General features: G+C 34.4%; 1 protein-coding gene across 1 annotated transcript; it reads left to right on the top strand.

The window, feature by feature from the left end:
• Positions 1–12,297: 12,297 nt before the first annotated feature.
• On the top strand, positions 12,298–14,785 carry LOC143631873 (uncharacterized). Its single transcript, XM_077100497.1, has 2 exons — positions 12,298–12,670; positions 13,376–14,785. Exons 1-2 carry the CDS (start codon positions 12,329–12,331, stop codon positions 14,627–14,629), a joined length of 1,596 nt encoding a protein of 531 aa, XP_076956612.1. The 5' UTR covers positions 12,298–12,328; the 3' UTR covers positions 14,630–14,785.
• The last annotated feature ends 374 nt before the right edge of the window (positions 14,786–15,159 follow it).

Genomic DNA, 15,159 nt, shown 5'->3' with positions numbered 1-15,159 from the left:
CGTATAATATAAACTGAATAATAATATTATTAATGGAATAATGCCGGGCCTCTAGTTTTTCACTTGAGGTCCTCATTTTCTTTTTTATTAAAATTTAGTCTTACAAAAAAATTAATGGAATAATGGGTGTGTGAGTGAGTTAGCTTATTAATAAAACCTTATTATTATGTTTTGTACGTGTTTGAAAAAAAGAAAGAAGAGAATTAGGGAAAAGTGTCAAAAGACTAAAGAGAAACAGGAACGTTTGAACTATACAAAGAAAATGTTAGTTATACTTGATATGCAATTGATTAGACTAATTAGGACTTTAAAATAAAACTAGCTAGGCAACTTGCAATGGGAATTGGTTTTTTTGTTTCTTATGGAACGGTACATATCCTTAGGCAGAGGCTACATGTTTGTTGGTAACTTTGATTAGTGGAGTGAGTTGTGTAAAACCTAGAATGAGTAAACACAATGTGAAGTAGGTAAGGGAGGTGGGGATGGGCCCGGGGAAACCGCCACACGTACCCCGGGTTTCCACCGTCACCCCCCTCTCTTTGAAATCTGGATGTCGCAACGAGTTATAAAATCCGATGGTTTAGCCTGGCTATGCCATTATAAACCTTCATTATCGTCATTTATGAAAATTTAGGTGCTTTAACTTTTGTCATTAATTCATATGCCAAGAGAAAGAAAAACATGTTTGTCATTAATTCATTGCCATTGTTGAATGTTGCATGTATGCATAGAAGAAGAACATGGTGGTGCTATTTTTTTTGGGTTATTTAAGATATTTTTGGGTCACATAAATATATATTTATTTAGTTTAATATTTGTTTAATAAATAAGTTTTTTCTTTAAATAAAGAAAAATAAAAAATGTATAATTTATTTTTAACCATATTAAAATTTATAGTTGCGCGGTATCTTGACATGACGACTAGAGTTGTACAAAAAAACCAGTATGAAACCGGTTAACCAGAAATCGAGCCGGACCGGTTTATATCTAAAATTGGTTTCCGTCAAACTAAACCGAACTGACGTATCGTATATTGGCTCTACCATTTTATAATCCAACCGGTTCTAAACCGAACCGAACCCGTCTTGATCAGTTTGACAAACGGATTTCTAAACCGAACCGGTTTTGACCATGCAAAACCCAAGCCGTTTTTGTACACCTCTAAACATGCCTTTTTAATTGTTGACAGAAGTAGACTACTTCTGTCATCAGTTAGTGACGAGAGTAGTGAAGCGATTCACTTGGGCTCATGGGTTAATATGGGCTAATGAAGGGATTCAACTGGGTTGTTTAGTTTGTAAGAAACCCTAGATCTAAATAAGCGGCGAACGTTCTCTTTTGATTTATTTTCTTCTTCATTTTCATTTCATAATCACAAACATTCAAACCCTAGATCCAATTCACATTTCCTCTTTCAATTTCACAATGTCAGATAACTCACTACCTGTTGACGTCGAGGCTGAAATCATGAAGCGGCTTGACGTTAAATCGTTGCTTCAATTCTGTTCGGTGTGCAAAACGTGGAAATCAATCATTGACAGTCCTAAGTTTGTTATCTAGCACTACCAACAACAACAACGACCACATGTGCAACAACTACTTGTGAAGTATGAGGATCAGATTCTACATGTTCGTCATATTAGGTATGTTTATGAGCAGAATTATGTATCAATCGTTGATGATGATACATTCCCCAACTGCAAGTTCACTTGAGCTCTCATTTATTGCTTGAGACGTTTGAACGCCCTAGGCTAGTTGGTACTTATCGCGGGTTGGTGTGTTTGTTCGGTATTAATTCTTATGCCAAAGCGGTTGTTATTTGGAATCCCTCTATTAGGAAAGTTATTGCTGTTGAGAGTGGTGAGCATGATATTTTAACAAAAAAGAAAAATGTATGTGCAACTGCCATAGGTTTTGGGGTTTGTGGTGTGACTGATGACATTAAGATTGTCAAGGTTTCAAATGTTGATCAAGAGTTGGATGGTCCTACTAACCTTATATATACCTTAGGCTAAGGTTTATACGTTAGACAAACACACCTGGAGAAATCCTAAAGGCCAGATTCTTAGTAAACTCGTTCATATTTTTCTTGATCATGAGTTACTTATAGATGGTGTTTATTACTGGCTTGCTACCAAAATGATTAATGATGATGGTCGGTTTGAGTATATGATAGTTTCGTTTGATATGACAAATGAAGAGTTTAGAGAAATAACCCTTCCACGTAGTTTAGTATCGGCACCACGCATCGTTTTGGCCTTGTCTAAGCTTGGGAAATCTCTTGTTGTGGTTGGGAATGATACCGAGGCCAACGATCCAAGTTTTGATGTTTGGAAGATGGAGGATCGTGTTCCAAAATCTTTCATAAAGCTATTCACTTTTACACCCGTAGAAGATGCTTTATTTATAGGATTTTGTAAGAGGGGTGAACCTATATTTGATATTCCAAAAGAAGGACTAGGATTTGCAGTTAAGCAACTCGTTGTTTACTAAGAACACGACGATAATCTTGTGATTGCTGAACCGCATGGGGTACGTTTAAAGTGTGTGAATACAGGGAGACACTACTTATGCTTGAATATCCAAATACGTGATTTGATCACCATGCATGTTTTTGATCATGTCTAAGTGAATACATGAACTCAATGTCTCAATCCGAGTCGGATATCGGTAAATATTCTTTGGAAATGGACAATGGACACGACCACACCCCATCTTTTCTAGTTCGTTTCGGATCTGCAAAGCACCAAGAGGCGTGGCAGATATATAGTGGGATGCGGGTTAGTGGGGGGGAGGCGATTCCGAGTCGGAACAACCGTTACCACCGCCATCATGGTGGTCTCTCCGTGCGTACAAGTGTGTAAAGAAGAGATAGTATAAGTTTAGAGAGAAGAGATAACCATGTAAAGATGGAGACATTTCTTCAATTTATAGGTGGAGATGATTTTAACCTGATGGGCCTTTCTATAGTTTGGGCCTGCCAAAGTTATTTTTTCTTGTAGAGTGGCTGACCTCTTGTGTTAGGCTTTTTGATAGGTAACCTCCATACTAAGCTAGAGGAGTCTCTTGTGTTTAGACATCATGATTGTGCAATTAATCCAAGTTTCGATGTATGGATGATAGAGGATTGTGTTCCTAAATCATTCGTAAAATTTCATGTTAACCGCACATCATTTACTTATAACTATTATCCTCAAATAGTGACTTTACTATTGGAATACTAACCTTATTAAACATTAAAAATTGAGAATTAAGACTTAAACTAGGGTGGGCAAAAGATCGGACCGGACCGAACCGGGTAAAACCCGGGCGCGTGTTGAAACTGAAAACTAATAAAAGTAAGAACCGAGTACTGGAACTATTTTTAATTTCGAGCATCAAGTATATTCGGGTTTGGTGCTTCGGGCTAGCCGTATGAGACTGAGACCGACAACTGGTTGATGATGCATCTTTCAAACTTCGTTTTTTTTTACCAGGATTATCCAAAACAAGGCAAATCGATGGCTTCTGAAAAAACACAACGGTTAGAATGGAGAGGACGACGATAAAAAAGAAAAATACTCTATATACAATTCACAAAAAAACAAAAGGTTATAGTGATAAAGAAAAAGTGACTACACCTAGGGGCTAAAGGCTATAGTGATAAAGATAGTTCATGCCACTAAAAGTCAAAATTTAATTAATATTAACTTTTTATTCTTTATAAATTTATAAAAAAAATATATAATTTTGTTTCATATGGTTCTTTCACTTTTTATTAATAGTTCAATTAATCTGTTCATATATTACAATGAAATTTTATATCAATCATATCAAGATATAGTTTTCTACATAATATTTTAACGAAAAGTAAATTATTCTATCAAATAGTAGAATGTAGTGAATGTATTATTCATTTAGCTATTTATATTACCAATGTTATATTTTTTATTGGATTGCCTATGGTTTTATCCTTTAGAAAACATGGTTTTGCTTTCCATCCATCCATCCATCTCTCTCTCTCTCGATCTCGAAACATTCGGTCTTCGGGTTTCTTGATTAAAGCAGGACTTTAAGAACCGAAATTAAATGTGTATCCAGGTTTGGGTAATTTAGGTCCGATTCTTCGGGTTTTTTTCGGGTCAACCCTAATTTTGCGCACCCCTAACTTAAACATTGATATCACAAAATATTAGTGAATAGTGATATATCGGACAGATGTCGGTCAATATCGCCGAATTATCGGGACAAATATTTTACCAAAGGACCGATATAACCCCTATTGGATGTTGTAAAAAACTAGCATAACCCATATATTGACTTTGACTGCCCAAGCAGAATTGACCATGTTCCAGAATCCAGATCATTTGACTTATGACTAGAGGTGCACAGCTAACCGATTCCAGCCTGAAATCCTAATCGTTAGTAACCGGTCCACCACTAACCGGCTTATAATTGTTTCTAACCGACAGTTAGAAACCAGTTTATATTATTGATCTCTGATACCGGTTAACCGAACCAGCTATTTGGTTTTCCTTTATATTATTTTGTTTAAAACCATTTTTTCCAGTTATTTACCGGTTAACCGGTTCGATTATACCGAAATCGGTTATACCGGGTAGATGATTCCTATCTCAAAACCGGTTAGTACCAGACCCGATTAACCGGTCTAACCGGTTATTTGACCGTTGACCGCTAGCCGGTTTTGAGAATAACTTTATTGAGGATGCTCATTATGGGATGGATGGAATAAATGATGGTTTTTAATTACGTTTGAGGATATAAGAACATTGTTTTTGGAATCTTTGGTTTGATTTAACGTATTTGATTATCATTAGATTTTTCAGTCATTTGATCGCTTCTAAAACTGCTTCAAATATGTTTTATAAATTGGTTACTCTATATAGATGTTACTTATTTAAGTTTACATTTTCTTATTTTCATCTTAAATAGACATCAAACCTAAAGACGTAGAAAATGACCCAGATCTTTATTTGGGTTTGTATCCCAAATTCTTCTTTCTTTAATATGTAGTGTGTGCATATATAGCTAATAAATATAATAAAGACCATAAGCATGACTACATTTAAGATTACAATAACTGGATTTATAAGTAATTAACATTAACAATGATACGGGAATATAATATTCATCTAATCAACATCTTTAAATAAAAAAGATATGCTGAATTCTCTCTTAATATAAAGTGGAACCCGGTATATAGTCTTTGTGATATACACTCCCACATAAACATATTTTCCAAGCAAGTGAAACGATATATAAAACGTTCGAAGACAGTGACACAAGCAAGCGAGGAATTGTTGTTTTACCGAAAGAAGACGTGAAACAGCATATAGTGCGTCATCTAGGCCAGCATTTAGAAGATAAAACTCTTTAAAGAACAGGAGTCTTTGGAAGTTGTTTTATTCAGCCAGGAAAATAAAATCCTTGATCAGTACCAAGTAATTGTTTCTTGCGTTCTCCGGGCAATTTATGCTAACAAATTTTGGTAAAGTTCTGACGGATTTCGAATTAGAAACTTGGGATACAATTGCACTTCAATTTAAGGAAGTCGTAGATGGAAAACTTCATATTTCATTTTCGTTTAAAAAAGATGAACAATGCTTTACTTAGATCTAAACTATATCTATTGATCTATGTATTACTAATACAATAATACGAGTATAAGATGAAGTTATTAACAACATATTTTGCACATTAGTGTAACAATCTTGACCATATCTGGTACTTTTTTTTAGCAAGAACTCAAGACGTGTCATTCGTCCCATATAGTTTAGGTATACAGATGTTTGAGTCTGTTTTTCTAATCAAATATCACGAGCGCATTAAATCTCTTTATGAAAGAGGTTGATCATACGCTCGACTAGCTCGTATTGCTTGAGATGTATGGGGAAACGAAAAAGGAAAATGAAGCCCGTTTGCGTCGGCAAAGGATTGGAACTTGTGTTTGTCGAATTTACCACCCATGTCACATTGGAAAGCCTTAATTTTAGTGTTGAATTGTGTGTGACTTTAGGTGTAAACTTGTTTGGTCCGTTTTCTTCAACTTCAAGAATGTATACATGCTTTAAGAAAAGTTTAACCACTTTCTCATTTTTGCATCTAATCCCAAGTTTCTTTCGGTTATGGGATTCACCGGTTTGTTCCATACATAAAGTCATAAAGTATAACAAATATGTATTTATCAAACTTGGCATGTTACCTAATACTTATGAGATGCTTGAATTGATTAGAATCAATACAAATTGCAACAAAACCCTATTTCGAATTGAAAAATTCGATCCTATACGAATGCTATGCACGATGATTAAAGAGATGAGTGAAAGCAAGTTTTGTGTTAGGTTTGTAACGTGTTACTCCCCTTGTTTATTTCTTTTATCCTTGAATAATCATATTTTGAATAAAAGAAAGTATAAAGGGATAATTCCGGTACCGATTTGTTTGTTTGGTATGATCAGTGCGATACCAGAATGGCAGGATGCTAGTACTTGGTACAAGATTACATAAATATTTTAAAAATGAATAATAATATAAAGTTTAATAATCACTAGCTTATACTAGTGAAAAAGTGTATGCCTTACAACCAAATTGTTGATTTATAGTCTCACTTAAGAAGTTGGGTAAAAAAATGGAAAAAAATTAGTTGTTAAAAAAAAAGGATTATAAAAAGGAAACAAGATCGAGGAAGACATATTTTTAATGATTTAACAATAATAATTATACAATGTAATAAATATCGATAATGGAAAATATAACTGAATTTTTTCCCAAACTAGTGTTAGAGAAAAAATTATTTATCAATTTGGTGTTGCTTAAAAATTATTTACCAAACTAGTGTTTTTCATTTATTTTGTGTTTTATCTTTTACCTTTAAATTAACATATTTGAGTCAATATAATTTATTTATTAACTTAATCAATTATTTCTTTAATATCCGATCAATCTAATATCGTCTTTTTATATTTTTATTTATCACTTAGCTCTTTTTTTAAAACTTAGTAATGAATCTTTTCTTTGTTTATTTTTTTAGTTGGCTTCTCTTTTTCTTCTTTTTTTTTGAAATCGTCATCTTACGAATTTGGCTTCTCATTTTTTTAGTCTTACTTTTTTTATTACTTGGTTATGAATCTTTATCACTCAATATCATCATTTTACGAATTTGCCTTTTTAAATTTAGTTCCAATATCTTACGAACCTAACAGATATCAACTGAATTAACATCGAATAATTGCCGCAGTACTTGAGGTTCTACCAACGTTCGGGTTTTAACGACTTTTCGTAAAATGAACATATTTAAAACAAAAAAAAGTCGGTAAAACTCAACGGTGGTAAAATCCAAACGTTGACATTAATTCGGTGGGTTGGTGTCCGTGAGGTTCGTTGTAGTACCAAAATTAATCACAAATATTAAATTCTCAATATGAACATATTTAAAACAATAATACTTAAAACCCAATCATTGCAATGACTATTCGACGCAAATTCGGATGGTATGTGTTAGGATCGTTACGACACCGGAACAAAACCCCAAAAATAAGTTCGTATAATGAACATATTTAAAACCTAAAGAAGAAAAAAAAAACAACAAAAATCGATAAAACTTAGATGTTGGTAAAACCCAAGAGTTACAGCGACTGTTAGACGTGAACTTAGTATGTATCAGTTATACTCGTTACGATATTAGCACTATACTAAAAAAACACATTCGTAAAATAAATACATTGAAAAAACTAAGTATCTATGAAAAAAGAATAAAAAAAGAAATGAAAAGAATAAATTGATATACGAGGTAGGTAAAAAAAATGTAGATTCAGAAGAAGAGAAAAAACAGAAAAAAGAAAAAGAAGATAATAGATTAATCAAAATAAAATATATAAAACATATGATACAATAATAGTATCTGATTTGAACTAATTGGAAAATGGGAAAATTACAGAGACTCTAATATTGTTAATTTAAAGGTAAAAGATAAACCCAAAATAAATAAAAAACATTAGTTTGGTAAATAGTTTTTAATTAACACCAAATTGATAAATAGTTTTTCTACCAACACTAGTTTGGGAAAAAAATAGGAATTAGCTTTAAAATTTTGATTGGTGTACTGTACAACTCGAACTTGAAAAAACAAAACAAACAAACAAACAAGCAGTGGTTATTTTATGATCATCTGCAACAACAGAAAATCCCGAGGATCTCGTCTTTCATCTTTGACCCGTCGCTTTCATCCTTACATGGGTACAACTTTAAACCGAGATTTAGCCATGTCTCAATCTACACCATCTCTTGTTATTATTCGGCTAACCAAGACCACCTATGTTGGACCACCATATCACATTCTCGACGAAACCCGTCTTCCCGCAAGTAAACCTCGACTCCTTCAAATCTCTTGTAAAATATTGGATGTCAAGTTGCTTCTTGTTTTGGGGTTGAAAACCGTCTTGTTTGGTTAGATGGGACCGGTAGTGACTAAAAGGAAATATAGTGGGATTAATAAAAACGGGGTAAAGTTAAAATACAAAAGACAACAAAAATGAGAATGGTGAGAAAGAATCCAGTCCATTAATCTTAGATTTGAATGGCTTAGATTAATTTAATAAATAAAAATTGATGGAAATGGCATGAAGGTAATAACTCACCTTTGTTGACTTTCTCTCTTCACATGCAAGGCACATGTCAATTCCCCCCATCATTTTAAAATGTCCATAACTTTTTCATACGACATTATTTTTTTTTTAAAAAAAAATTCACTATAATAATAAACATTTTTTTATCTTTAATATGAGTATCATATTTTTATATAAAAATAAAAAAAATTAATGAGTTTTTTAATTGTGTTTTTTGTTGTTGTTCATTATGTCTTTTAGTTGAGTTTTCATATTAATTGTATTACAAATTTTTCTTTTGTGTAATATGTTGTTTCCATTGTGTTTTACGTTTCAAGTCATTGTGTTATATATATTCACCATTGTGTCTTGCGTTTTAGGTCATTGTGTTATACGTATTCACTATTGTGTTTTACGTTTTAGGTCATTGTGTTATACGTATTCACCATTGTGTCTTACGTTTTAGGTCATTGTGTTATACGTATTCAACATTGTGTTTTACGTTCAAGTCATTGTGTTATATATATATTCACCATTGTGTCTTGCGTTTTAGGTCATTGTGTTATACGTATTCACCATTGTGTCTTACGTTTTGGGTCATTGTGTTATACGTGTTCACCATTGAGTTTTACGTTTCAAGTCATTGTGTTATATATATTCACCATTGTGTCTTACGTTTTAGGTCATTGTGTTATACGTATTCACCATTGTGTTTTACGTTTCAAATTATTGTGTAACATGTATTAATCATTGTGTTTTGTGTATTAGATAATTTATTATTTTATCATTATTTTTACATATTATTGTTACACAACGGTGTCATTAGTATTTAAAAAAACACAATGATGAGTTGAAAGACACAATGACGAAAAAACACAATGACGAAAAAAGACACAATGATAAGCGAAAAGACACAATTGTGTGCGAAAAGACACAATGACGAAAAAAGACACAATGATAAGCGAAAAGACACAATGGTGTGCAAAAAGACACAATGACGAAAAAAGACACAATGGCGAAAAAAGACACAATGGCGAAAAGACACAATGGCGAAAAGACACAATGACGAAAAAAGACACAATGATAAGCGAAAAGACACAATGGTGTGCGAAAAGACACAATGACGAAAAAAACACAATGATAAGCGATAAGACACAATTACCTGATTTTTGTTTTAAATTTTATATAAAAAAAATCATACTCATATTAAAGATAACAAAACGCTTGTTATTATGATGATTTTTTTTAAAAAAATATTATACAAAAAAGTTATAAACGTTCTAGAATAATGGGGGTATTAACATGTGTCTTGCATGTGGAGAGAGAATATGTGTACAATTATCTCTATACACTTTTTCTTTTGGTTCCCACTTGACACATGTCAATTATTTATGGCTTCTTACATTTTTCATTTTTGTTACCCTTTGTAGAATAACTTGAACATATACCTTATTATTAATAGTAATAATAATATTAATCTTTCCCATCTTCCGAAATCATTCAAGATTCATGTCTTAAACTATGGTGTTCTCCGACAACTGTAGATGTTGGTGCTCGAGGTGTTCGGTGACAGATTTCCTCCCCAATAGTGTTCTACGAAGACTGAGGTGGTGGTGCTTGAGGTGCTCGGTGAAGGATTTCAGGCCCAATGGTGTCTCCCACCCAGTTAACAACCATTGAAAGAGGATATCAAAGATTTTCATGAAACCCTAATTAGAAGTTGTGGAAGTTGTTGAAGTGTTAGACATTTTTCGGTTTTAGAAGCGGTTTTTTTGTTTTTTTTTGTTGCATTTGTGAGAGGAAATGGTGTAACCAACCCAACACCCCCAATACCTATTTATACTAGTGGAGGCGGTTAAAATGGGTCCAAAAATCATCAAAATGGTAATAAGACCGCTTTCAAACGTTCAGAATAAGTTTTTTTTTTGCTGCAATGTCAATAATCGATTAACTAGTTTTCAAAATCGGTTTTGAAGTCAAAATGTGTAACCGCTCACCCCTCCTCTATTTGATCAAGATGCTTGAAAATCAGAGGCTAGTAGCCACTTCTCATGGCTTGATGTGTATATTCAACGTTAGTTTATGGGCTGAAGCCGTTGCTATTTGGAACCCGTCAATCGGAAAAATGATTGTTGTTGAAATTGGCGCCCCTAAAAAGAAATATGAAACTGCATGTTGGTTTTGGTGTTTTCCGGGTGACCAATGACTGTAAGATTGTCACGGTTACATATTTCGATCAAGATAAGTATAGTCCTACTTCTACACCCCCCCACCCTCTCCTCATGTTTGGGTTTTCACATTACGTACACGGGGTTGGAGAAGTCCACACGACAATAGTCTCCTTGGCAATTCGATTCGGTTTTTACCCCCGCATGAGCTAGTTCTTGATGGTCTTTTTTACTGGCTTGCAACTGATACTATTGATGGTGAGAAATAGTATGTGATTATATCGTTCGACATGACAACTGAATATTTTAAAAAAATAACCCTCCCCCTAGTCTCGTTTCAGCAGTGCGTATGGTTCCGGGCATGTATACGCGAGGGCGTTCTCTTGTTGCGGTTGAGCATAATCGTGTACTTAATGAAAGTTTTGATGCATGGATGATGGAGGGTGATTCGTTTACAAAGTTGTTCGCTTTTACTTCAAACAATGATGGTTTTTTTATAGGTTTTCGCAAAAATGTTGACCCTATAGCTGATAATATTCTTGGGACCGATGGAGACTGTGATAAAATTAAAGTTTGTGACTATATGGAGACACTCCTTCTCCTTGATTATCCAAGTTATGCGGTAAGATCAAAAGGTGGCCATTGAGGTGCAATTCTGGTTTTGATCAAGCATAGTTGAAAAAATAGAATATATTGTTAAAGGCTTACCTTATCAGCCACAGGATCTAAAAGTGCACCAAAGGCCGTTCCTGGATTCATCTAAAATGCATCAAATAATATATGTTCTATTTTAAGATCACGCTTTGATCATACTAAACAAAGCCTAATTGTACAAAATTCATAAATAAATTATAAACTAATCTTAATTGCCTTTCTGCCTCAACCAACATTTGTCATTATTCTTTGATCAATTCCCTTCCTGCCCGATCACCCAGTAGACCCAATTTTTTTAGAAAATATTTTATATACCTTTTTTTCTAAAAAAAATTATATATTCTTAATGTTTAAACCAAATTACTTAACTTATTTAAGTTACTTTCTATTTTTTTTGTCCAAACAGCCTATTTAAATGTATAATTGTTTAAATCCAATATTTTTTTTACAAAAGCCCAAATACTTTTTTCTCGGTCCAAAACTTTTTAGAGATTATCGGGGACGGCCTAGGGGTGAGCAAACAGGTCTTACCGACATATCCAATCTAGACCCGTTTAATGACATTCTTACTCCCGAAAACCGACTTGTTTAAATATATCCGTGTCAGATAGGCAGCTCGGGTCTTACCCGGTTAAGCTAGTTGACTCTAGTTGACCCGAATATAATATCTTTATACAAAAGATAAGATTCATAAGTTAGATCCAAACCCAAGGGGTTACTTAATCTAGAACAACCTTAAAAAGACACTTTCAACAAATGTTTTCCCTCACGCCGCGTCCAAATCCAAAAAAACTCGGTTTGACTTTACGTGTCTTGTACAAATGTTTCCGTGTAGTCAAAGCCAATAAAACACCCAAAATTCCAACACAACTCACGAATATTAACAAAATCTTTCAACTTCAAATGGTGGTTAAGATGAACAAATGGTCACCGTGGCAGCATGCACCAACCGGATATAAAAAGTTTCACGTAAAGTTGGAGCGAATAAAGGTTGAAGGATTCGAACATGGCGACGGAGGCGGAGACAAGGTTATGGGATTGGAGGTGAGGTGGAAGGGGGAGCGGAAACATGGATTGGCGGTCGTCGGGTTTCATCGGTGGCGGCATGGAGAGAGGTGGCGAAAGGAGAGAGTTGTTAGGAAAGGAGAGGTTATTGTGTGGGAAGAAGAAGATGGTTTGGAGAATATTTGTTTGTTTGATCAACATAAGTTTGTTCCATGGATTGTCACCTTCAAATTAACCTATGTAAGTTTTCGGATGTGTATTGCTAGGCATGATTCTGTTTCGGGTTTTTCGGTTTTGGTTTTCTGACTTTTCTCGGTTTTCCTCTTTTTTGCTTGAAAATTTTGGGACGAAAAAGTAAATCACGGAAAATAATGAATTTGAATCTAGAATTTTATGTTTGCTAACTTAATAATTATGGATTTTGGCTATAGTATTTGGGTTAAATCATATCCCTTGTAAATGAGTTGAGCTAGTTTGGGTTCGAGTTTGAGCTTGAAATTAAATGAGACAGCTTTGCTCAACTTGAGCTTGAAGTTAAACAAGCCAAAGAGCGAGCCAACAAGCTGAGCCAAGCTTCAACTCGTTTACAAAAATGAGCCGGATCGACTCAGATAATTTGATCTCAAGTTTTTTTAGCTAGTTGTGTTCGAGCTTTTATCGGGCGGGCTACGAGCTTTTTTAGCTGACCTTATTATTATTTATATAAATTACTTCAACATTTAAAATGAAAAATAATAATTATCTATAAGTTTGGCTAGGTTCTGTTTTTTCAGGTTTAGTTACACGTAAATTCAAAACCGAACCGAAAGTTTGGCGTTTACTAAAACATAAAATCAAAACGTCGGTTTATGTTTTTGGGTTCGGATCGGTTTTCTGGATTAATAACTACTTAAAAGTAATTATAAATTGTGATTCGTTGCTAATATGTCCTATGTATGCATTCAGGGAGAATACATGAAGGGAAAAATGACTCAGATAGGCAAAACATCATTGGATTTAGCTGAATTTGCTTCTAAAATCGAATCTTCGGTGATCGAAAAGAAGCTTCCGATTGATCTCACGGTGGCCGGATTGACAACACAAGCAACAATCTCGGTTTTACTGAGTTTTGTTGAAATTCGGGACTCGGCTGAACCGGTTACCGAGTCGACTCAGTTGGAGGATACTCAAGTTATAAGAACCAAGAAGAAACAATTGAGTTTGGATAATGTGAGTTTGTCTGACTCGGATGACTCGGTCACATTTGGCCGGGAAGGAACGATGGAATCGTTATCAACGACGACGATTCCATCGTCTTCAGTTGTTGGTTATCCGGATACGGATAAAAAGACCGGGATATTTGACTGGAAGAGGCGACGACTAAACTTTAAACCCGCGAAAACAAAACCCGAAGAATCCCGACCCGAGAAGTTAATTTCTAATGACTCGGTTGACCGAAGTCAACCATACGCGCATAATTCGTTTCATAGTACATGGGAAACAAGAGAATTCGTTAGTCGAGACGGGCAATCGAAACTTAATACACAAAGTTTCTTCGCGTCTTTCGATCAACGAAGTAATAAAGCAGCGGGGCCAAGTGCGTGTACCGCTTTAGTCACGGTTATTGCAAATTGGCTCATGTCGAGTGACTCGACTAAAATGCCAACGGTCCAACAATTTGACACACTCATTATCGATGGTTCATCCGAATGGAGAGCCCTTTGCGAAAACCAAACCCACGTGGCCGAATTCCCCGACAAACATTTCGACCTTGAAACCGTGTTACGAGCTGGGGTCCGCCCATTAACGGTTTCCCGTGAGAAATCATTTGTTGGGTTCTTTAGTCCTGAAAAATTTGAATCCTTAACGGGTGTAATGTCGTTTGATGACATATGGGACCGTGAAATTAGTCGAAACCTAGGGGTTTACATAGTGAGCTGGAATGATCATTTTTTCGTGTTGAAAGTGGATGAAGACGGTTACTATATTATCGACACTTTGGGTGAGCGGCTCGTCGAAGGGTGTGATCAAGCGTATATATTAAGGTTCGATAATGGCTCGTGTTTAAACGAAAATGGGACGGGCCAAGTGGTTTGCAATGGGAAAGAGTGTTGTAAAGAGTTTATAAAGAGGTTTTTAGCAGCTATACCACTTAAAGAACTTGAAATGGAAGAGAGAAAACAAGCAGTTCCTTATTACTCGTTGCACCATCGGCTGTAGATCGAATTCAACTTCTGTAGTTCGGTGTAGCCAGCGCCTCGGTCGTGAGGTGGACGACTCGTATATACTGTATATAAACATTGTTGTATATATGATGAACATTGATATGTTATGTTTGTATTGATTCAAAATAAGTGACTTTAGTTTGGTGTTTCACACCTAAATCTCGAAGGATGTCACACACTTTAATTGTTGAGATGTTGATCTTACAATTTAAACTATAGAGTCGATATTTGTATTTATATATACAATACTAGGTTTGGAACCCGTGTATTACACGGGTTGAACAATAAAAACGTTATAATTGATAAATCTTTTTAAATTCGTAATATGATTAAACTTACATATTACATATAATAATGAAAAATGAAAAGTTCATAAATCACTAAAATTACAAATAAGTTGCAAGTTTTATATATACAAATAAATTGCTATAGTTTTACTGAAACATTAACAAACCATACGTTGAATAGCAACAAAGCATATACAAATCATATATAATTTTTTTTATTTGAACTTATTGCTAGTTT

The sequence above is a fragment of the Bidens hawaiensis genome, unplaced genomic scaffold (assembly GCF_021521415.1).
Source record: "Bidens hawaiensis isolate Kalapana, Puna unplaced genomic scaffold, B.hawaiensis_p1.1 tig00006258_1, whole genome shotgun sequence".
In the NCBI taxonomy this organism is placed as follows: Eukaryota; Viridiplantae; Streptophyta; class Magnoliopsida; order Asterales; family Asteraceae; genus Bidens; species Bidens hawaiensis.
The sequence above is the reverse complement of the archived record's forward strand: the minus strand, read 5'-3'. Positions and strand labels throughout refer to the sequence as shown.